At 48.9% G+C, this 23,845-nt stretch overlaps 7 protein-coding genes across 7 annotated transcripts; 4 read left to right on the top strand and 3 right to left on the bottom strand.

Moving 5' to 3' along the window:
- Window positions 1-2,168: 2,168 nt before the first annotated feature.
- TRV_06844 (MFS multidrug transporter, putative) lies at window positions 2,169-3,554 on the top strand (the record flags this gene model as incomplete). The annotated part of the gene is made up of 2 exons (XM_003019114.1): window positions 2,169-2,558; window positions 2,637-3,554. Coding segments are annotated over 2 exons (1,308 nt in total), but the record flags the coding sequence as incomplete, so codon positions are not given.
- Window positions 3,555-4,392: 838 nt separating this feature from the next.
- TRV_06843 (C6 finger domain protein, putative) lies at window positions 4,393-5,547 on the top strand (the record flags this gene model as incomplete). The annotated part of the gene is made up of 1 exon (XM_003019113.1): window positions 4,393-5,547. The coding sequence occupies one exon, from the start codon at window positions 4,393-4,395 to the stop codon at window positions 5,545-5,547; it is 1,155 nt and encodes a 384-aa protein (XP_003019159.1).
- Window positions 5,548-6,954: 1,407 nt separating this feature from the next.
- Window positions 6,955-7,527, top strand: TRV_06842 (uncharacterized protein; the record flags this gene model as incomplete). The annotated part of the gene is made up of 1 exon (XM_003019112.1): window positions 6,955-7,527. The coding sequence occupies one exon, from the start codon at window positions 6,955-6,957 to the stop codon at window positions 7,525-7,527; it is 573 nt and encodes a 190-aa protein (XP_003019158.1).
- A 1,797-nt stretch (window positions 7,528-9,324) lies between these two features.
- TRV_06841 (uncharacterized protein) lies at window positions 9,325-12,210 on the bottom strand (the record flags this gene model as incomplete). Its single annotated transcript, XM_003019111.1, has 5 exons — window positions 9,325-9,426; window positions 9,592-11,677; window positions 11,736-11,924; window positions 12,018-12,141; window positions 12,201-12,210. The coding sequence occupies 5 exons, from the start codon at window positions 12,208-12,210 to the stop codon at window positions 9,325-9,327; spliced, it is 2,511 nt and encodes an 836-aa protein (XP_003019157.1).
- Window positions 12,211-13,207: 997 nt separating this feature from the next.
- Window positions 13,208-14,744, top strand: TRV_06840 (uncharacterized protein; the record flags this gene model as incomplete). Its single annotated transcript, XM_003019110.1, has 5 exons — window positions 13,208-13,455; window positions 13,530-14,255; window positions 14,336-14,591; window positions 14,629-14,692; window positions 14,731-14,744. 5 exons carry the CDS (start codon window positions 13,208-13,210, stop codon window positions 14,742-14,744), a joined length of 1,308 nt encoding a protein of 435 aa, XP_003019156.1.
- A 631-nt stretch (window positions 14,745-15,375) lies between these two features.
- On the bottom strand, window positions 15,376-17,465 carry TRV_06839 (uncharacterized protein; the record flags this gene model as incomplete). The annotated part of the gene is made up of 5 exons (XM_003019109.1): window positions 15,376-15,652; window positions 15,713-16,676; window positions 16,777-17,025; window positions 17,153-17,307; window positions 17,416-17,465. 5 exons carry the CDS (start codon window positions 17,463-17,465, stop codon window positions 15,376-15,378), a joined length of 1,695 nt encoding a protein of 564 aa, XP_003019155.1.
- A 534-nt stretch (window positions 17,466-17,999) lies between these two features.
- On the bottom strand, window positions 18,000-23,640 carry TRV_06838 (uncharacterized protein; the record flags this gene model as incomplete). Its single annotated transcript, XM_003019108.1, has 4 exons — window positions 18,000-19,508; window positions 19,584-23,006; window positions 23,030-23,160; window positions 23,310-23,640. The coding sequence occupies 4 exons, from the start codon at window positions 23,638-23,640 to the stop codon at window positions 18,000-18,002; spliced, it is 5,394 nt and encodes a 1,797-aa protein (XP_003019154.1).
- Between the last annotated feature and the right edge of the window lie 205 nt (window positions 23,641-23,845).

Raw genomic sequence — 23,845 nt, 5'->3', positions numbered from 1 at the left:
TCACTAACTAGTTAACCTGTCATTCAACCAGGCCGACAAGACTCATTTACCATGCTTGTATCTTCACCATGTACCAACGAGCTGGAGCTGGGGCCGATTTCACAAACTGTGAGAGCCGTAGGGAACAGGTATGGCTCGCATTCAGCCGCAATCAATAACTACAGCCTTGAGGCTAATAGACAGTCTAACGGAGATCCACAGTTTGAATCAAACGGAGGTCCGGCTGGACTACGGCGACAGGGTTCAGGCCAAAGGTACATTAACCTAGGCACCTTGTTCTGGTAAGAATTCTGACCCGGTGGTCTTGTTACTTAGTTCACCGTCTCCGGATGTTTCGGTTTAAAGAAAAGCAATATGCTCAGAGGGCTAGCTATGCATTGTGCATGTGTTGACATAATGCTATAGAATACACCCAATACCCGATGAGATAACAGGGTGTATGTATGAAATCTCTCCACCTCCGATAGTTGAGCAGTGCCCGTGCTGACATACCAAAATCAAGGATTTTATTAGCATCTGCTTCGTGACATCGGGTGTCAGCTCTTTGCTTTCCACCGAATAATTTATCGACCATATAATTAATGTTGACCCTCTGGAGAGTATATATACTCTTCATTCCCAGTTAGCTGGAGAATTCAAATGCTCCAACATTCATCCTATATAAGCTTCTTTCTGTCGTGTGATTTCCTCTGATTGCCGGTGATATAGTCCCTCTACTACAACTAAGACCACCCTCCACCCCATTCCAGCTTCTGGGCGAAATCCTTGATTTTGCAAACGATGACCAACATGACTGGTGGCAGAGCACTGTGGTGCATTACCAGATCTGCCCAGATGCAGTCGCTTGCTTATTTTAGCTCTTCCATCAGGTTATTAGAGAAAAGAATTAGCTACCTAGTTAATGTAATTAGACAACCTCATCGCCCTCGCTGGTTGATTAGTTATTTAGTCGGCTTATTTTTACTTGTTACAGCCTGAAATTTCCACTAGTAACGAATAGAGGCTGATACAGATCATCATTTACTCCGTATCTCCTGTTGAGTTGATATTTTACACGTATAGCTGGATCTATAACGGTATTTTGGGGAGTCATGTTTGAGCGGAAGAAATGCCGCATCCAAGAGGCTGGAATATTTGTAGGTTCCATGTAAGGTTAAGCTCGGCGGTTGGCGGGAGGCTTTTGCCGCCAAGGAGAGCTTCTTACTAACTAACTAGTTACACAACTGGTTAGCTTTGTCACGTGGATACATTAGTCATTCTGCTTTCCTTTGCCTCGCATATCCAATAGCTCAATATCAATCTCCTTCTTTTGACCTCAGTTGACTGGTTACTTTGTAAAACCAGTTGCTGGGATCTTGTGCATGAGACAACGGCCTGTTGTACAATAGGTGAGTGGATAACCAACCCAACATCATGCGAGCACTAACTGTTGGCTTTCGGCCAGCGTCATCGGATACAGCGATATCCGGCGTCGCCAACCCCCCCTGCCTCACCCCGCCCAGGCGCCTGCCCGCGAAACATCTCTCTACTTTATGCTGATAAATAACCGTAGTACGAACGCTGGTCCTTCCGGCCTACAGCATTTCGATTGATTCTACGCTGGTTTATTGCCTCTCCCTGTGCTTATTCGGCTGCTGCAGCACGCTTCCGCCATTCATCTCCAGTGACGTCCGTTAGACTCGGAGGCTAACGGAAGTATGGAGGCACTAACGGTGCGCTAACGGTGGTCATCTCGATCCAACGACCAATAGGGAAAGTTTAATCTAAATATGATAGGGTAATAATAAGACCCACGCTGTTTCTACATATCCAGTCCTGCATCGAGGTGGTCCCTTCTCCCTTATGTTTTCCATGATGATCTGACACGATTCTAAAGAAGAGAAGGCTACGCAGTGCTGCATGTAGATTCAGTGTCGCAATCCAAATCTCTCAGCTTTATTCCGTACTCGCCATCCTTCATAGCAACCTCCCTCCTCCAGGTCCACCGTACGGGATTATCGATAACAAAATAACCCATGGCGTCTGCCTCTGCGAACCCTATGGATGAGAAGTTGGAGATACCTAACGAAGGGAGTGCAGCGCCTGTAAACCCTTCTCTTTCAACTCATCCTAAATATCATTATATATAATTTGTAGTTATTTACTTACCAAGTACTAATCGTTCATAGGCTGAGTTCGGTAACCTCGATGATCATGAGAACCCCAAAAAATGGCCAATGCTTCGAAAATGGAAAGCAATGCTCGGCATATCGTCCTTTGTTCTTATGAGCCCCCTTTCCTCAACGATTGTTGGGCCTAGTTTACCGAGTATTGCTAGGGACTTGTCAATCACCAGGCCTGCAGAACAAGCATTAGTGCTTTCTATATTTGTGCTTCCTTATGCCTTTGGGCCTTTGCTTGCAAGCCCTTTATCGGAAATCTACGGACGGGTGCCAGTAATACAATCGTGGAATTTCCTATATCTTGTCTTCAACACTGCCTGTGGTGCTGCTCGATCAAAGTCAGCCATGTTTGCTTTTAGATTCCTTGCAGGGTTTTTTGGAAGCGCTACACTGGGCGTATGTTCCTTTTTGTCCTGGCTTGATATATATATATATATATATGCGCGATATCAGCTAATTATCACTTATCAATAGATTGGTGGCGGAACTTTGGGTGACCTGTTTACCGCTGAGGAACGCGGTAAAGCAGTTGCGATATACAGTGTTATCCCCCTACTTTCCCCAATATTTGGGCCAATTCTCGGCGGACTAATTTCTCAGCACATATCATGGCGTTGGGCTTTCTATATAAGCTCATTGTCAGATGCAGTTATTCAGATTCTGGGTCTCTATCTCCTCGAGGAGACTTATGCCCCTGTGCTTCTACGCAAAAAGCAGAGGCGTTCAGTACAGCTGGCCTCTCCGAATCAACAACTACGCTCTTCAACCAAGGATATATTGAAGGAATTGCCTATTCGTCTAAAGGCTAATCTTGGACGCGCAGTCCTCCTTTTCACAACCCAACCAATTGTTCAGGCATTTGCCGTATATAATGCATTTTTGTATGGCATTATCTATACACTGTATACTACGTTCCCAGATCTATACACCAACATATATCATCAGACAGAAGGGATGGTTGGTTTGCATTATATCGCTATGGGTATTGGCATGGTTATTGCAGCCGAAGGCTTTACTCTTGTCAATGACCGGATATTCGCATTCCTTAAGGCGAAAAATAACGGGGTACCTTTGCCAGAGTTTCGCGTACCATTTATGGCACCGGCGACCTTACTAATAGCTGGAGGTTTATTTTGGTATGGCTGGAGCGCCCAGCACAAGCTGCACTGGGTAATGCCTGATATTGGTAGTGGCCTTTTCTGCGCTGGAGCTGTTATATGCGGTGTCTCTGCAAATGCATACATGATTGACACGTATGGAAAGTTCTCCGCAAGCGCGCTGGCCGCAGTTGGGACACTGAGAAGCCTGACGGCATTTGGGTTTCCACTCTTTGCTCCATATGTGTATGTTTTCCCTCTACATGCTGCGATATACTTGCTGATAAATGCATAGGTTTGAAACGATAGGCTACGGATGGACCGGGAGCCTCCTTGGATTTTGTGCATTGGGCATTGGGCTCCCTGGTGTAGCCCTTATCTGGGTGTATGGCAAGTTATTACGTCAACGGAGTACACTTGCGGCTCCTGATACAAGATGACGGATGGAATTTGAACTAACTGTATATATATCAAGCCACTGGGCTAAAAAGGAGATGTCCCTAAATCGGCCGCAGAGAGCCACGTTAAGATCTTTGGCGGCATATTATACGGATAGTTAGGTTGTCGCAGGGTGTTTTGGCTCGTTAATGTTTTACGTAGAGTTCAGTTGACCATGCAAAAATTGAATCACCTAGTTAGTTAACTAGTAACTAATAATAGCTCAGTCGTTAGCAGTGAGGTGGTTGGTTGGTTGCAGTGAGACTCGTATTAACTCTTAACTACGATGTCCATCCCCATATTTGGTTAAAACTCTCGACACTCACGAACCAGCACAAGCCTCCGTATTATTGCGAAGACTAAGATCAACATACGGAAACCTTCTTAACGACACCGCCTCTAAACTTAACTTAGTTATAGCGTTCCAAGAGGCAGTGCAACTTCATACCCCATATCTGCCGATGGAAAATCATGACTCCAGAAAGCGTAGTGCCTGTGATCGCTGCCGCAGCCAAAAGCTACGGTGTGTGAGGATCATGAGCGTAGCGGTGGAAGGCTCCATACCGAATAGCAGTGCAGCCAAACACACTCCCTGTGAAAGATGCAACAAAGCAAATGTGCCTTGCTACACCACTATACATTCGCGAAACCAAGGGACTCTTGAACCATCTTGCGAGCCAGTATGCTCGCCCAGGATGGGGTTGGATTTCGATATTGCGGACTTGCTCGCTATGGAAACAACTTCTCAATACGCCGCGCATGACGATGCCCCAGAGCGATCTCCTCATCTTGGTAGTAGCGGCGGCGTAACCCAGGTGCCGAATGCGCCTATTAGCCAGCAGGATATCAACTTCGTGCTCAACAGAACAGCCCAAGCACCGCCAGCCTATTCGACGCCCACAGCCCAGGTCTACGGTTCCAGTGACGGATGCAACAACACCTTCGCCCAGAGACGGGACCGCACGCTTAACCCATCTGATGGACTCCATGGTAGCAGCGCGCAAGGGGCTTATCCTATTGCTGAATTAGACCTGATAGGGAGCTGTACGATGCAGCTTTCAGAGCTTAATGCGCGCCTCATAAGAGACTTGACTATGAACAAGCTTCAGTCCGGGCCTCCGCTAGAATTACTGGAAGGCCCACCCCCGTCTGCCCTTTCGAAGTTCATTGGTAGCATCTTAGGCAACTGTCAAGAATTTCTAGACATATTACAACATCTTAAATCAGCTCATACGGATCATACAAAATTATCTCATACCTCTATGACTGAGCTACTGGAACAACAGAGCTCCCAGAATGCCTCTCGATTCTATAGCGAGCCCGATAGCGACACATCCATATGTCTGCCATCTACTCCAAATACCCACAGACAGACTAGAGGGTTCTCAGGACAGAGATTAAATGGCCCGTCTCCATTTAGTTTTTCAGCTCATCTCTTGGTCCTTTCCTGCTACACGTGCATCCTTGAAGGCTTCGATTCGATATTTACGGCGGTTCTTGGAATGCTTACGGACGGTTCATACAGCCTTGACCTGAACTTAGCGAGCATTCTCCCCGAATTCTCCCTAGGAGGATTCCGCCTGGATGGCCATAACGACCTGCAAATCAAGTGTCTTCTTCATGTTAGCTCCATGGTTTTGGTGAAGATTGAGAATATCATCGGTATTGGTGCAACAGAAGTGGACACACATAACTCAAGAAACGGCCTCTTAAACAACAGGGATCTGGGAGGTCTCCTTGACGCTTTATATTGTCAGAAACAATTTGATTATACCGGGGGTGGTGGATCGCGAGTAGCCCGTGTAAAAGTGACGATGAAAAGCATAGAGAAGATATTAGATTCAGCTTAGTAGACTTATTTTAAGTTTTTAAACAATATGATTGGTCTTGATGTTGGGGGGTGGAGGTTGATTGGCTGGCTAAGTTAACTAGTTTATATGAATTTTATTAATTGACCAATAAAAGGTGAATTATATCCTCTTATCATCAAAAATATGCATCAGCTTGATTCGCAGGCTCGTTAGCGGGTCAGAGCTGCAGGGCTAAGATGGCCTTGCGACTTGGAGGCTGAGGCCTTGCGCAAGGAGATAAATATACGAAGCACGGAGTACAAATCCATCGAATTTTCAGGGACTGCTCGATCATCCTGAAAATGCCCTTTGGTCCCTATTATAGTTACACAGTAGGCTTCATGTGATGGGTTTGGGGACGAGCTCGTCACTTCCATCTCCCGCTCCAACACAGTCTCCCGCAATGCCTGACCTTGTGTCCACCAACACTGTCTTTCTCCATCATCGTGATGGGAGAGTTCCTCAGACATCTTCGTGTTGCATTTGGTCTCGTATTTACTTCCATCGACGATCTTTCTGACGTTTTCTGGCTAGTTATCGGGACCACAGCAAGAGGCTGTGACTTCTCCACAGGTGTCTGAGTCGTGGAGGAAGATCGTCGTGACAAAGCTGAGATTATAGCCAGCTATGCAGCAAATGTAATCCTTCTAAGTGGGATACCATCCAATGGGTATCATGATGCTAGTCGATTACTGCTACTCTTCTCCATAACTATCTCACTTGGTTTGAATATTCTGCGACTTCATCCTCAGGCTGATACACGGGGTACCGGAATTCAAAGCAACAGTACTTATGGAGGCTGGCATCCTTCGAGAACTGCGCCCCGTGCGGTTGCATCATTTGGTAGCTACTGTTCACCTGCGTACCATGGAATTCGGACCTCCTAGTCTCCAACCGATGGTTTCCCGGTTGGATCAAGGGCGTGTAACGACTCTGGCTTCTGTCCCGGAATCGACCTGCATCGAGACTCAAGGACATATTTCTATCTGGCCGGATTCTGTCGACGTAAAAGCTACAGTAACATCATTTGACCGCATTTTGAAGATACCCAGAGCTCATCAACAAGTCAAACCAGCCCTCTGTGCTCGAGAAGTAGCGGGGATGTCATGTACTTGGCACGGCTGAGATCCATTGAGGCATTGATGTCAGATCTTCCATCATGAAGGATTTCAGCCCAGTCAAGTGGTTAGTATGGGGATAAGGTCATGTTAACCGGTGAATTGAGGCGGTAATGATGGGAAGCAAAAAGGTATAAAGGCAGCCTCCCAACCCCAAAGCCAGAAGAACAGAATCAGAACAAACCAAAGAAACTACACCAAAGAGACCTTAGAACGCGATCAATCAATCAAACCCAAACTATTTTCCCTTTACTTATTTACTCTTGACCAATTCCTTCCTCAATTCAAAATGAAGGTCTTTGCATATATCGCCCTTGCCACCGTCGTTGCTGGCGCAAACATCAGAAACCACTTCGGAGATAACTGCAAGGGTGGCTATCTCGATTACCCCAACATTGCCCAACGAATTTGCGCTAGCGCCCTCCATGACAAGATTAAGGGTGCAGTCACTGTTGCCTTCTCCCAGTTGCCCCAACACTCTTATATGAACGGTTATCAAAACACTCGTGACGGCGGTATCTGCGGTTCGCGCCAGAAGCAGCAGAATGTCGGAAATACGGACCACAAGTGTCTGCCTAAGCTGGCCGGTGGCGCCGAATATGCTGGCAGCAGCTGGACTGCTCCTGGGTTCAAGGCTGCGAGCGAGAAGGATATGGAATGCACCGGCGAGATGGCACCTCACGCCCTTGTCCTGAACGACGGACACAAGTATGCCCTCGGTGGTATGGAGAAAGACATGATCAATACGCTCTATAGCATGGCAATCGAAGGAAAGGGCTTCCAGGAGTTGCCAACCGAGTTTGGAGCATTTGAAATCGAGAAGGAAGGTGCCCAGCAGCGCGCTCAAGAGATCAAGGCTTAGAGAACGGATATCTTCCTGGACTCATCAATGACCTGGATGTGGATATAATGTGATCTGACTATATGATAAGCCGTATTAGAGAATGGAGATCTGTGGTTGAGATTATTATTATTATTATTATTATTTTTTCGCATGCTGGGTTTATGTCAAGCCATACATTTGGCATAGAGGTTTATTTATAGTCAGTCATTACAACTAGCAAAGTCTCTCATTAAAAATTTGACATTTTGCATTGAGCCCTCGATCGAAGTTGAACGAGTATTACAATTCGCAAAACTGAGTGTATACCCTCTAGATAGAGTAGATAGCTAACGGCTTGAGTTTCACGTCTTCACTTCCTGCGCTAATCTTCTGATATTCGTCCATCTTCTATAGACTGATAGGCTCTGTGTAAAACAGTAAACGATGCATAACGATACTTGACGTATGCGGTTGACAACTACCAGTAAGTTAGCTGATACATGGTCGACGTTGGTATTCTCCCAAGCCTCCAGCTTAAGGTTAGCCTTAGTTAGGGTTTCCTCCGTCGTTAGTCAACTAGTTAACGCGATCGCGCTAATCTCAAAATTAGCTCGTTTAGCCCGTTGCTAAGATTGGTTAAAGCTATCTTGGCGCCAAGTCTCTATCAAATCCCTTTCTCTGCCGTCCTTGGGGCATTTTGCGCTTGCTCTCTTCTCTCGCTGTAGTTAACTAACCGAGATACTCACTGTTCGACTTGCGGCAGACGGCACGACGATATCCAAGGGTGCGCATAGAGCCGTGTAAAACTCTCAGATGGAACGATGTGTCATTTTGCATGACCTAGGGAGACTCCTTAGAATTAAACTGAATTCAAGGACGTGACTGCCATGGCCGTCAGCTTTGGGTGTTCGATGAGGGACGAAAGGACAGCTCGACCTTCTCTTCCACACAGACTACCTGTAACTAGTTGCACCCCTAGCCGTTTTCGTCGACATATAGAACTGACTGACTGGCTGATTGCTGACTAGTTCACCTCGCACGCTACACCGAGGCTGCCTGTGATTTCCACGGTACGTAAACTGCTGGTGATCGAGTGGAATGCAAGGTCATGCGCGGCCCAGGGGTGACCTGCCACCGCCAGGCTATCACCACTCTCGCCTCCTTGCACGCCCAGGCCATCTGGACGGCGATCCAGGGAGGGAGTTAGTTAGCTGCACATGCTATATACAGCTACATGATTAGGAATCCATCCGTGCGGCCTTATGGCTGCGTAAACTATCGATATACCCCGGCCTCGCTGGTGATGGTGGCGTGCCGGTTATCCCATCAGTTTGACTATGCTCTGGCCAACTAAGTCAGTCAGTTGTGCTGATATCCCGGCCTCCTTGTTTCTCTACACCATCCCAGTCGACGTTACTTGACCAGGTCATCTGGTTGCTTCATCCAGGCCTCTCACCATGTTCTCCCTACCAACTCTGCTCTCATGCAAGTCATTTGAAGCGGGAGTCGGCGATACCCGGGTAGCTTAGACATGCCGCTGTGGTATGATAGCATGTTGCTGATGGGCTGTTTGCTACTACATTTTACGATGCGAATAAACCCTTACACTGGTCATTGCTAAAGGTATAGCTACGTCAGTCAAGGCAAGAAATAAAGTCGTGATATCTGCTATCTATAAATGGTCCTTTTCTTTATTTCGTTGCCCATGCTAAGCGTGCGTCATATCAACCTTTCACCAAGTCTGTAGCTCGAGTTTGCGAAGGTATTTTTTTCGGTTCTCAGTTCATTAAAGTCATCTTTGACGCGAGTATAAACAGGTTCCATGATTCTTTTTTGCTATATGCAAAAACCAAGGGTCGAGGGGAAAGTAAGCGTAGGTAGGGTCCAGAAGGTAGTCAAGTTGATATCAAGTACAAGAAGTGCATACATGGTATATATCTATGGCTCAGTCCAATCAACTTGATCCACGCTGGGGTTTCCGCCATTTTTAGCGTAGCTTATTCTTAGACGTAGTCGAAGCTTTGGGGGAAGAGACTAAGGATGATGTATGTTAATGAAATGTAATGGTACAGTAGACCAAAGAGAAAAACGGGGTTCACTTACGCCAGACGCAGCAGCAATTCTCATTGCCTGTGTGCCCTCGTCACCCCCATCAAGTTCCGATTTGTTGATAGCGCTCAGCTGGAGCTTCTGAGTCTTGGGTACGGCGGCTTGTAGACCAACTCCCGAAAAGCTGTCCAGCGCAGAAGTGTTACGGAATTTGGCAAGTATCTGACATGTTCCAGCACTATTCCTTTGCACCTGAAGAGTTACTTGAAGGTCGTTCTTGTTAAAGACCTCGTGCGCGGAAGGGGATGGGGTGGCGGGAGCGGAAGCTGGAGTTGGCCGTCCCGGTTGGCCGGAAGTAGCCTGCTGTTGGGATGCCCCATTGGAACCAAATAGATCCATAATGTCATTAACGTTTGAAGCCTTGGTAGAAGTGGGTTGTGGCTGTGGTGCTGGCTCTGAGGTACCTCCGCCGAGAATATCAGCAAGAAGGTCTGCGGTATTTTGGCTGCCGTTAGTTTTGCCTGATGTGCTTTCGGTTGGGGGTTCGGAGCCGCCGCCCATGAGATCGAGGAGCATATCTTGTTCAGTGGGCTTAGATGGCTTCTTGGATTTATCCTTTAGCAACCTGCTCTGACGTTTATTGGTCGCTTCACCAAGCACTCGCTGCTCCTCGCGTATTTGTGGCGGTGGCATCCTCTCGAGGACTCCCTGCCTTATCTGCTCATATCCAAACAAATTGCTATACTCCACGGCACGTTGCTGGATCTCCTCGCTCAGATCTGCGGTCTTGGTCTTTAGGAACTTGCGGATTCGCTCAATCTGGGCAGGGTCCGAAATCCTGACTGAGAGTTTCATGGCAGCTGTAGTAATGTATTCGGTCACGATTGGTGTAGCGTATGTGCTGTTAAGGATGTTCATGAAAAGGTCAATAATGTCGCTCTCCTTCACCTCCTTCACAAGCTCCTCCTCCTCATACTGGCCTCCATTGAGGAGAGCATCTCCAAATTCGCCAATAACCCAGGATGCGGCTATGGTAAGACCTTCCTGGGAGATATCTTCCTTCAGCGCTGCGTACAGCTTTTGTACGGAATAAGTTTGAAGGTCGGGCGTGGTAGCGATGAGACGGACGAAAGATGATATGATCTGCTCCTTCACATAGTTTCCAGCAAGTTTCAACGCTCGGAGCATGGTGTCCACATGCCATCTTGGGTTGGGAGCAAATTTGTTAGCTGCGATGCCGATTTGGGTTGTCATGGCGGGCTTAAATTCATTATCAGCGACCTCGAGGAAAGCCAGGAGCTCACGAACAAGTACTCTGACGTTTCCTTCATTGATCAAAGTGAAACTGAGGTCCAGTGCTCGCCGTCGTATGCTGATATCCGGATCTCGTAGGCATTCTAAAATTGTGTTCCTATGTCTCTGAACCGCATTTGGTTCTACAGCAACCACTTTGACTAGGGTATTGAGAGCAACATATCGAATGTTGTTATCCTTGTTTGACAAGAATTTGCCCAAGATGTTAACACCTAGCACGCGAAGGCCAGAGTCGGCTTCGATATCCAGGATGGTCAAAACAGCCTCATACAGAATAGAGTTGCCAACGTTTTTGCTTGATTCAGTGTTCGTAGCCACTTGAGCAAGAATATCATTTATCAGTTCGCTGGTAGCCGCGTCGCCTCTTCCGAGAACTCTCAGGAACCTCAGAATTTTGACCTGCAAGAATGGGTCTGTTATACCCGACACGTCATGTTCAGGGGCATAGCCAGAGGATGTTAAACCCTTCAGCGTCCGCACCAGTCCGGCTGCCATTGGACGGAAATTTTCCACGATTTCTCCGGTGCCCTCAATCTCATCATATTCACAGAATTCGATCGCGAGAGTGAGACCACTCAGCAAAACTCCGTGGTTTCTGTCCACCAAGAGGTTCTTCGCCTTGTCAACGAAATGTTCCAGCAAGTCAGGTACCTTGCGGCAAATTCGCATGGCGCAGAGAGCTGCCTTTCGACGAATGTAAGGGTTTGCAGTCGATATAAGGGATTCTATCTCAGGGAACAGGTCTCGGGACATTTCGACAGACGCAATATTTCCGAGTGTGCATAGTGCAAGGCCAACGACATATTGATTCGAGTGGTTGAGGTCACTATCAGATATAAGTTAGCACTCCGCAGCGACCAAATTGGAGGTAGAGCATCTCCCACTTCTTTAAAGAGTTGGTAACTAGAGTCAGAACTTCCTGGTTCTCGTCTAGCAACAGCATAGTCCCTAGATAGCCCAGCCGTTTGTCGGCGAAGCGTGGTGAGGCAAGCAGTTTCAGGCATTCTATCTGCCCAAAATGTGTTCTTTCTCCTAATGTAAACAGATATAGTAGCTTGGCAACATTGTTTCTCCTATCCCGCTTGTCAGTATCCTGTCAATAGGCCCTGGTCATCCAGGAGCTAAGGAATGTGGAAGCAAGGAGGTATGGAACAGCTGCCTCGTACCGAATGCCAGAGTCAGTGCTGTCCTCTCGGAAGCTTGCCCGGATAGCAGCACTCTCTTTCTGAATAACTGCGCGTTCATCGGCAATGGTTTTAGACGCGCGAACATTGCGGATGAATTGCTTGACTAGAACCTTGATATCAGCGTTTGCAAATGCACGCAAGGGGTTTTGCGGGGCGCCGTACGAGAGGTCATGGTGACGGCGTGGACCCCTAACGGGGAGCAAGCTGAGTCAGGGCAGGTCGAGGGGAGGCTAGGGGCTGTTCAGCATGGAACAGGGCATGAAAATGAGGCCGTCTGCTGCTCCGAATTGATGCTGAATGCTGTTACGGAGGTATCAGCGGCCGTTCTTCGCTGCTCCGTTATCAACGGTCTATGTGGTCGAGTTGGGCCAACATTTGGCTGACTCAGCATTTCCGGGTATATGTTTATCCTCTCCCGTAAACTCGTAGTCAGCTCTTAGTCAGCTCTCTGACGTCAGCGGAGAGTAAAAAAAAAAACAAACAACGGTGATTTGCAACCTCCTGGCCGATCGAATCGCAATGGACAACTCAACCGCAAGGCCGTGGCCTGTAACTATACCTTAAATCCTCCGTGTTGGATACTTATACTAAGCCTCTTACTCCGCCCCAAAACCTGGCAATGGCTGTGTCCTAGGCTCTGTATGCTATTGAACAGCTGATATTTATAATATTCATCTTTATCGTGCCTTTCTGTGGTATTTTATATACTTCATGCCATTGCGACAACATCTGTTCCTCAGATATGGCGCCGACTCCCAATGATTCAGAGGAACCAGGCGTTCTTCGGCCTCGAGCGATGCGCGGTGCAATTGATCCTTTTATAGACCGACCGCATTTGGCCCTGGATAGGACACCATCAAGTCTTTCAAGGTAAATAGTCGTCCGGTAATTTTCGATCTCGTTTGTTGTCGCATTCCGTCCATGAAGACACCTTGAGGTACAGTTGTTCTGACTTGATGTCTCATAGTGGTCGCTCAACTCCGGTAGCAGAAGATGCACCTCCTTCCGTTCACTCAATATCGAATGTTCGGAAGCAGGTACGTGCTCAGGTGAAGCAGCGGATGTTCTACAATATCGATTATCAGCCGCGACTATCACATTTCGATCCCAATAGTGACCATCGAGACTTTCATGGCTTTTTCGTACTATTTTGGATTAGCTTGGTGATTATGGTGATCACCACCGTACTGAGAAACATCAAAGATACTGGATATCCACTAAGAGTCCATGTTTGGTCTCTCCTATCAGCGAACGTGATCGAACTTGCGTTTGTCGACCTGGCCATGGTGGCCAGTACCGCGGTGACAGTGCCACTCCACAAAGCAATCAGGCGCAGCAAGGGTTTACTTAGATGGGGAATGGGAGGCATGATTGTGCAGAGCTTATATCAATTTGCGTGGCTTTCATTCTGGGTCATGTAGGTATACACTCTCTTTCCAGCAATTCGGCTTGCTGGTTAACTCAAGAAACACGAATAACTGACCGAACCAGACTACCATTCAAGCTCTACTGGACATGGACGTCTCAAGTGTTCTTGACCCTCCATTGCCTAGTGTTTTTGATGAAGATGCATTCATATGCATTTTACAATGGACATCTAAGTGAAACTGAGCGTCGATTATCAGCCCTGGATAAACCACAGGCCAAAGCCTACCCAGCTGCAGTCCATTACCCGAGGTCTCCATCCGTAGCTGACGGCGCAAACCCAGCGATTGGCGATGCAGATTCGCCTGATTCTGAACCTGACACTAAACGGGATGTCGGGAAATTGAGAGCAGACCTAGCTATGGAACTAACCTCTCCACTTGGCCGTGTCACCTATCCTCAGAACCTCACTTGGAAGAACTATATTGAGTTCATTTTCTTTCCAACTCTTTGTTACGAATTGGAATATCCACGAACTAAGGATAGAAGCTGGATCGAAGTGCTCATCAAAGCTGCGGCAGTGTTTGGCTGCATCTTCCTATTAACCCTAACCAGTGAGGAATTTATCGTGCCTGTTCTGAGCGATTCCGCATTTAGACTTCGCACAATTCCATCACATTTCGAAAGGGGCTTGATCCTTGCTGAAACAATCAGCATGCTCCTCTTCCCGTTTATGGTGACGTTCCTACTCGTTTTCCTTGTGATATTTGAGTACGTATTGGGGGCATTTGCCGAAATCACACGGTTCGCAGACAGGCGGTTCTACTCTGATTGGTGGAATTCTTGTGACTGGTATGTAATATCTTTAAACCTCTGACGTATCTATATAGGTATTTTGTTATATTATACCGTTACTAAGTATTGTGCTATAGGCTGGAATTTTCGAGGAAATGGAATCTCCCAGTCCATCATTTTCTTCGGCGCCATGTCTACTTCTCTTCACTAACACGCTTCTCAGCTCCGGGTGCAATGGCAATTACATTTCTCGTTAGCTCAATTGCACATGAGCTGGTGTTGGTATGCATCACTAAAAAGTGGCGTGGATACGGCTTTTTTGCAATGATGATGCAACTACCTATCGTGGCAGTCCAGAGATCGAAGTTCGTGAAGGGACGAAAGACTTTTAACGTAAGTCGTTACTCTGTGCGATTAAAAGGATTATTAGCTAATTCTCCATGGAAATTTAGAATATTTGTTTCTGGACATCTATGATCCTTGGGTTATCGTTGGTAAGTATATCACTTCACGGTAGGATGACTACTTCTAGATCCTGTTTACTAATGAAAATCACAGATTTGCTCACTTTATGTTCTTATATAACTGTTCTCATTTATATATACCCACTATACCTCCTATTCGAGGTAGATGGCTCTAGGAGGTGGAGAATTTCAATATATTCAAACATACATTAAACTGTTTATTTATCTCGTTCTCTTTCTGGTTTTCCTTTTTACCCAATATAATGCTTATCTTTGGATGGTATATATTCGGGCTCTCGGTCTATTAGAATTTCTATTTCAGGTTGACATAAAACTGGTGGAATCTTGATAATAACTTATAGGAAACAGAATACAGGCTGTTGAGAAAGAATAATGTAGTTAAATAGAACAATTTAGAGAAACTAGGAGAGAAATAACCGTGTGGAGAAATTGCCTAAATGCTATGATGCGACGATGCAATGAATCCAGGATAGAAAAGTTACATGTCAATTTCCAGCTGTAGACAGAGAAATGAAAGCAAGGTATGGACTAAACCCGAAATTCCAAGATAACGACAGTGAATATGTTAAAAAAAAAAGACCAAAAAAAAACATACTCGCCTTTCAAAAGTCGCACTGAACGCCCATTGATGAACCCAACAAAAATACGCAATATATTCACATTGGCGTATAACCATATCCGGAAGTCTAGGTTTATATATGTTCGATTGGCTCTTCGGGAAGAAGCGGCTCCCGGGTCTCTTCATCACGAGAAGGTAGACAAGCCTTTAATGGTGGAGTAATGATATCGTTGAAAAGGAAAGTTCCATAGACAAGCATGGCGAAACCAAGGACCTGTAGCCACTTGAAAGTCTCCCAGCCGAGACCGAGGGACACAAGCCAGATAAAAAGGGTTCTGGATGTGTCGATAGTGCTTCGTGAAGTTGCAGATAGGGAACGTGTGACACTGAGGCCGAAGAAGTTGAAGCCCCTGCAAAAAGTGAGTTAGTAAATGTGAGGTCATTAGTCTAGGCAAAGTTGTATGACATACCCGATACTGATCATGATGAGGATGCTGGTTATAGCAACAGTCTTGTTGCCAGTCATGCTCCTCCACCCCTCGACAGCGTCAAAGTATCCAAGCCTGCCACTCTCAGTAACACCAACGGTAAAGTGCAAAATGACCATTGCCAAAGCAGTGACCAGGAATCCAAAGATTCCTTCCCAGCCAACAACCTTCAATGGATCCATGGCATATTTCTCAAGGATCCATTCCTCCAACACGAACTGCGAGGCAGTAAATATTTGAGCAAAAGCAATCAAGAAAACACCTAAAACAACCCGGAGAGGGTCGACGTGCTTTTCAGCCGATGTAATAATTTCACCGGCCCGTCTGATCAAAGCTACAACTGCATCAGCGTCGCCAGGCACGATGTCCACCGGGGGTTTATGATGGTCAGGGAAGATGGCACCAGCCAGGCCAACTAGAGCCACACCGAGAACGACGCAGACCAGTGCAAACCATTGATAAAAATATAGCCTTCGTTTGAGGAAGACGACGCTAAACAAGCCAACGAACAGAACGAGGGCACCACGAGTCATCTGGTAGATACTTGCAACGACGAATAGAAGACCGACATTCATCAGCGTGGTGCCGGTGATGTCACAGCAAGCTGGTAGAGCGAGAAGCAAGACCTTCGTTCCACTCAGTTGTGTTCTTGTATCTTCCTCGGCTTTATGTATGTCACCGGGCTCGTCATCAGCCTCGTCGGCGTTATCGATGGACTGGTATCCGTCTGTAAATAGTGGTGCGGCGGAGGAGAATCGAGGTGCGATGAAGCCCTTCCAGATGTCGATGCAGAAAAGGACAAGCCAGCATCCCATTTCTCCCACAAACATCTGCAGCCTGTTCTCATAGTCAGTCATGAACAGAATGTCCTCGACAAAGTCATCGTAGGTATAGCAAGGGAAGAGCGTACGTCTGGAGAACCGGCTGCTCAAAGGCAACCCGTTTGCTGGGATCCGGTGAGTCACAGTTCCTCACACATTGCATATCCTATCACTTCTATCAGTTATAGTTCTATTCAGCTATTCGGACCCGGGCAGGAGACCTACCTGATACTTGGTTAGGAGGGTATTGCAAACCCCCGTCACCAACATCATGGTGACGAGGAAAGGAACAAGAGCCCTGGGGACCATGGTGGCCAGTCCTCCTCTGCTCCTCTAGCAAGACTTTAGTAAAATACAATAGTGGCCTGTGTTCTTCTTCTTCTTCTCCTGGCTGGTTAGTACAGCCAAAAGAGAGCAAAGAGGCGGTGGTGATAGCGTGCTTGTCGAGGTTGCGGTCTTTGTGAACCGCCGGAGCTGGAGAAAGCTGGGGGCTGCGCCGAGCCTCGATCTTTCGGCACGCGACGAAATGCAAAGTGACGAAACTCTATTTTGGGACGCAAAGGGCTTTATCACGTGATATGAGATAAGGTGATCAGCTGACCTTGGCGAGTGGATGCGCCAAGGAAGTTTAAATGGATCACGTCAACAAAGTTATCACGTGTGAGGTATATTACGTAATATATAATCAATGCCTTCACAAAGACAAGGGAATGAAAGGATCGTTTTGGGGTATCAAAAACAATTGATTCTTCGAGGCTAGTATACAAAACGAACAAGCGTATATCTCTGGTACATGGCAGATATTAGAAAGCGGTGGTTAACGGAATATCTTATTAGTCAGTGTAACGGCCGTGTATAGCTCACCTGCCGGTATTAGCCCGTCTGCTCAACGAAACCAAGTAAACAAAAACCATAACGCGGGCAGCATGATTATTAGTTAAACAATGTCCAGGTGAAGAAGCTGGTAGTATCAAAACCGGGGGAATGCAAGCAAGATATTACTTATCGTAGTTAAAGCAGTAATTAAGAGCTTGGAGGTATCAGAAAGACCAGAAACGCCTTGCTGTAATGAAGAATAAAAAACAGAGAATTAGGGGAAGCCAAATGGAGGCTTGCAGAAGCCATTCAAACCGGGCACGATATTGCAAAAACTTAAAAAATGAAACGAAACCAGGAGGGAAATGAGAAGCACCCATCCTAACCAACGAAAGGAAATATATATATTTTTTGAATTTGCCAATCCCATTCCTCCGTTCCTTTACCACCAATAATCCCAGGGTATTATTTCAACGAAATCCAATTAGCCGGTTCCTTTGAATAGCAATATAGTCTTTTATGCGGCGGTCAACACCAAAGCAAACGATGAAAAAAGGGGGAAGAGTAGAAAGAGCAAGGAGTGAAGAGCAAAAAGTAGAAAAGTGGATTGACGCCAAGCTCTGCGGCCAGATTTAGATGGAGTAGATGGGCCGCTCAGGTCGTAGCTTGGAGGAGTTATCGGTAAAGTTGTCGTTTAGTTCCATTGCGTCCCAGTTGACGCTTTGCCATCCATCGTTGGTGAGCATATCATCGTCTAGATGATCCGGGAGATTGTTCCAATCGAGTGGCATCCAGTTATCCGTGTCCGTACCCATTTCTTCGTCCTTGATTTCACCATCTCGTGGAGTTTGCATCATTGCAGACGAGGCGGATGCTGGGGTGTCGTCTGGTGGCTGGTGGCGTGGACCAGAGGAGTATTCTTTGGCAGGTGCGGTCTCAAAGAGTTCATCTGTAAGAGCTTGGACTCTTTCTGCAATAACATCGTCCACGGGGTCGGTGACGAGGCCGCAAGAGGTTTCATCGCCTATCTCGGTGAAAGCGGTGCGGATCATCTCCCTAGATATGGGGCTATCGGACCAGGCATCCTTAGTGGCGGCAGATGCCTCGAGAGACGTGGTAGGTGCGGTGGCTTCCTTCTTATCTTTGCTTGCGCTAGCGGAGCCCTTAAGGATAGACGATTTCTCCTGCTGAGATGGTGAAGGCTTCATTTCTACTGAGCTTGGGCCAGTGATAGCAGGTGCGGCCCTCGTATCGGCTCCATTATGCTGGTTCGCGGTCTTGCTAACACCGAGACCCATCTTGATGCTTTCAAGCAGGTAGTCAAGAGGATTGTCGATAGGTTCTTCAGCCGAATGCGTCTCCTGAACATGCTGGTCCAATGCTGCTTGGGATGGGAAGCCTCTGAAGCGCTGTGAACAGTCGCTGACTTTACATCTAAACACTTGTGTTGGGGGAGTTGCGTTCTTGGTAGCGGCCACCGGTGTAGTCGCAGGGGGAGTGGCCTTGAGCTGCTGGTTCTTGCTGGCAGGAGACTTGTTGGTTTTAACCGGCGACTCGTTGGCAGGCCTCTTCATCTTGCGTTTCTTCGTCTCCGGGATCACAAGGTTATCTTTGGTTACCTGGTGGGGACCGTAAGCGCGCGGGATGCCTTGTGGAGATGTGGCGCCGATCTGATATGGCGGTTGTCGGGTAGTGGGGGCGGTTGGTGGGATGGAACTTTGAGATTGTCCTCGCCTGGCGCGCTCTTGTTGCTCAAGCTGCTGGAGATTCACTGCGTTCAGAGGTACGTTGGGTGTCTGTGGGCTGGCAGTGCCTCTTCCAGCATTAGCGGCTGAAGGTGCTTGCTGTGTCTGTAGGAGCTGAGCCTGTGCCTGCTGGGCTTGCGCTTGCTGCATCTGCATCTGGATTTGTTGCTGCTGTTGTTGCTGTGTCTGTTGCTGTTGTTGTTGCTGCTGTGGCTGTTGACCTTGCTGAGGTTGCTGCATTCCCTGCTGGTTCTGTGGATTTTGTCGGCGGGAAAACATGGCTGCGTAACAGCGTTGGATAAAACTTAGAGCATGGTGAACGAAATCATGCTTGCAAGTAAGCTGATCGGCGACGGTCCAGTCATTCGGCTTGAATTGCTTCATTAACTTCACCCTCTAGTGAATAGTTAGCAATTGCATCATCTCAAAAGAAACGGGGGTGGAGGAACATATAAAAAAATATAGGCGTACCATTTGCAACAGCATTCTCAGGGAGCGATCCTGCTCCCTAAATTTGGCAAACCAAATGATCAATGCATCCAAGTTAGCAATCATATCAACTCCATCTCTAAGCTTCTGAGATGCATCGGCGTATTCGACAGGAGTCATGGGTACGGGGGCAAATTCGGTATCATTCCGAACTTCGTCTTCGTACGCTCGCTTAATGGGCTCGGGAAGCCGAGACCAAGCTTCGGCAGTTGCCTCTCTCGTGCGTCGATGGGTTAAGTTGGGCATTTGAGGCTGGCCTTGAGTCGCCAGTTGCGCTTGGCGGCGAAGATGCGCTTCAACCTGAGCTCGTTGTTGAGGGTTCATGGCTGCAAGGTTCATAGGATTAAACTGTGACATGGGGATAGGCATTGGCCTAGCGTTGGAGTTCATTTGAGAGTTAGAGTCCATTGCGCCAAGTCGGGCTTCGGTGTCAGACGGGTTGGGCCGTTTCAAGCCCTGAGGCGGAGCGGGGACAGCAGCGGGGACAGGGGCTGGCTTTGTAGTTGGAACGGGTCGCTGCTTAGCCGATGGAGGAACAGTCGTAGGAGCTGCCGTGGGCTTGACCAGGGGTTGGGTAGAGTTTGGTTGAGAGATGCCGGGTTGCATTGGACTGGAGGAGATGGGTGGTTGCATGTTTTGCAGTTGCGACTGTTGCTGCTGCTGCTGCTGCTGAGAAGTTGGAGGATATTCGGGAAGGACTCCTAGGCCAACGTTTTGCATAGGACCAGCCTGTGATTGCTGCTGTTGCTGCTGCATTGGTTGCTGCTGCTGTTGTCCCTGAGCCATGAACCCCTGAGCCTGTTGCAGCTGAGCCTGGTTTTGAGGTTGGCCCGGTGGGATGCCACGGGCCTTGAGTATCTGTTTCTGTCGGTTTCTTTCTAGAATGATTCTCAACGCTTCATCACTAAGCTTCTGCGCTCGTGCACCTAGCTGTTGCCGTGCTATCTGTACGTCGTTCAAGGTGACAGGCCGCAAAATTCCCGGTGGCAGTTGCCCTGGCTGGCCTGGTTGACTGGGTTGTTGTGCAAGCTGTCCCATTTGCCCCGGTTGTTGCCCTGGTTGGGTAGTTCTGGGCTGTGGTTGGAAACCCTGCTGGTTGAAGCCTGGAGCCGGTTGCTGAGCATTTGCATTCTGCTGTGGTTGAGTTTGTTGCTGGGGTTGCTGTTGCGGCTGTTGGGGTTGTCCTGGTTGTTGGAAAGGTGACTGGAGCTGCTGAGACATGAAGTTCTGTCCATGTCCTTGTGCAGCTAGTTGTGCCTGCGCCTGCGCCTGCGCCTGCGCCTGAGCCTGAGCTTGAGCCTGAGCCTGAGCCTGGGCCTGGGCCTGAGCCTGGGCCTGAGCCTGAGCCTGAGCCTGAGCCTGGGCCTGGGCCTGAGCCTGGCCCTGAGCCTGGGCTTGAGCTTGGGCCTGGAATCGAGTAGCGAACTCCTTCTGCAAGCCATGGAAATGCATTTTCTGGTAAGCAAGCAGTTTCGGCAGTGTAAGCTGGCCCATGGCCTGAGGATTCTGGCTAGCCCACTGTTTGAGTTGACCCCATGATTTGAGGGCTTTGGGGACAGGGGGAGGATTTGGCATCCCTGCCATACCGGCAGATATGACACTTGGGGGGAAAGGAACACGGTCCATATCACGAATTTGATCCTCGGAAAGTTCCCGGGCGGCTTGCTGCATATACTGCTGACGGGAGAGGTCTGCCTGAGACTGAGTTTGAGCCTGGGGTTGAAACGGTGATGATTTAGCGTGCTGGATGGGTTGTTGAGATTGCGGCATGCCTGGTTGTGGCTGCTGCTGTGGCTGTTGTGATGTTTGTGGATGCATGGGTACTCCGCCGGGACCCATGAGATGTTGTTGCATGCCCATAGCATTATTGCGCATGTTCGGGTCCGCGCCGAATTGCAGGCCTTGATTGAGATTCTGAGGAGGTTGATTTGGGTCAACGGGCTGCTGCTGGGGTGGTTGACCTGGCTGAGGGACCTGGTTCTGCCCGGCCACGCCTAGTTGGTTGGCACGGTTCTCATTGGCCGCCTGTTGGAGTCGTATTTGTTTGGAATAATTCCCGAGAAAAACATTTGCGTCCTGCGGAGACATTTGTGACATCTGGTCGCGGATAGCTTGGGGTACATTAGAATGATTTGTAGGACGGGCTGCTCCGCCGGGCTGGGGTGGCTGTTGCTGCGGAGGTTGAGCGGTGGGATTAGCGCCCATAGGCATGGTAGGAGTTGCTCCTTGAGGCGGTAGCTGCTGTGCTATCTGAGATGGCTGGTTTGGCTGTGAAGACATGGCTAGCTGGTTGTTCATGCCAGCTTGGTTCCGTGTCTGGTCAGGCTGCAGCTGGAACTGAGGACCTTTGCTCATTGCGTTTTGTCGCTGTTGCTGTTGCTGCTGTGCAAGAAGCGCTGGATTCATAGTAGGCCTAGTTCCTGGTTGTTGTTGTTGTTGTTGTTGTTGCTGCTGCTGCTGCTGCTGCTGCTTCTGGAAGCGCTGCTGAGCCTGAGCAGCGGCAAACTGGGGGTTAAGCATAGTAGCATTTGGTGGATTGGCAGTCGCAGGCACCACAAGCTGACCTGCCTCTTGCGAACGCAGACCATCTTCCTGTTGCCCCTGGATCTGGTCGACACTGCCGTTAAAAGCAAGATCTGGCTGGCTGATGGGGATGTTGTGCTGCTGCATTCCCATCATGGGCTGGCCAGCCATCTGGGCCATCATCGCGGCCTGCTGTGCGGGATCCATACCACCACCTGGCTGTTGACCATGGCCAACCAAGCCCATGCGTTCCAGCCGCCGTCTCCTGAGCTGGGCGAGGGCCTGTGATCTGAAGAAGTGGGCAAGCGGGTCTATTCTCTTTTGGGCGAATATCTCCTTTTGCTCTGGAGGCATGTTCTGCAGGCTCATCTTGATCTTTTCGAGGTTTTCGGCTGAGGTGTTGCGGGCCATCTGGTCTGCCAGAGCGTTGACATCTTGGAGTTCATTAGGCGCGAGACTCCCCAAGTCCTGGAGCATACCGAGTCCCTGGCGAGGCTGTTGCTGCTGCTGCTGTTGCCGGGCAAGCTGCTGCTGGATGAATGGCGAGGCCTGTGTCTGCTGTGGATGCATCTGTTGGAAGTTCATACGCCCGTTTGGCACCTGACCGGGGAGTGGTGAGCCCTGCATTGGCTGCTGCGTCTGCGACTGTTGTTGTTGTTGTTGCTGTTGTTGCTGCTGCTGCTGCTGACGTTGTTGCATTGCAGCAAGCAGGTTCATCTGCGAAGGGGGAATTTGCATGCCTCCATTCTGCTGCTGCTGCTGCTGCTGCTGCTGCTGCTGGTTTGCATGCTGCATCATGCCATTCTGCATCATCATGGCCTGTTTCAGTCGAGACTGATGGATTGTGTTGTGTTTCTCATTCACTAAGCGTTCATAATCGGCCTATGGAGGCGTTAATTTCTCACTGTTATCATGAAAGAGGAAGAAGAGGAAGAAGAAGAAGACTGGTGTACCTGCTCGTTGGCCTCCCGAAAGGTCTGTTCTTCGAATCTGAGGCCCGCATTAATGGTCTTGCCGACCTCGCAGAGTGGCTTTGCTAGACGGAGGGCGGATATGCTGCAGTCGCGGAGAGAAGGAAGTGTGAGCCTTTTTTGGAGTTTTGACGAGCGAGCGAGCGAGAGAGAGAGGGAGAGAGAGTGAGAGTGAGAGAGAGTGGGAAGAGGACCGAACCACGGTACCGCGCACCAAACGCCCGGCCAGTCATGTCGTCATCCACCACCCATGAGAGAGCAGATGAATAATAGCAGTCAAACACACGAGAGACGACGGAGACTGGCCGGGTCGTAGGGCGTTGCAGACAGGCTGGTAGGCAGCAGAGAAAGGGGAGAAGCACGCACATAGTCATGGCCTTGAGGGCACGTTCTCGCACGGGGAAGGCCTCTCGCCAGCCGGTAAAGGGGCCCTGGGGCTGCAGCGCCTGCACCACGAGCTTGAAGAGGGCCTGGTTGTCCGGTTTCTGGACGGGCTGCGGCTTCGCGCCGGCCGCGGGCGAGGACAGCTGGTGGAAGGAGTTCATGGTGAGACGGGCCGCAGGAGGAGGCGGTGGAGGAGGAGGAAGAGGAGGAGGAGACGGTGGTGAGACCGGGCGATGCGAGCGGGTGCCAGCTGCATGGACAAGAGAGGCCGTCGAGGTCAGGTCAGGGCGGGCTGGGTCGAGCTGGGTTGAGCTGGCCTGGCGCTGGCGATGTTGAAGTCGTAGAGGGCGAGGAGGATGTGCGGAT

The sequence above is a fragment of the Trichophyton verrucosum genome (genome assembly GCF_000151505.1).
Source record: "Trichophyton verrucosum HKI 0517 chromosome Unknown contig00814_1.f1.exp, whole genome shotgun sequence".
NCBI lineage: Eukaryota > Fungi > Ascomycota > Eurotiomycetes > Onygenales > Arthrodermataceae > Trichophyton > Trichophyton verrucosum.
This window is presented reverse-complemented; position numbering and strand designations above follow the sequence as displayed.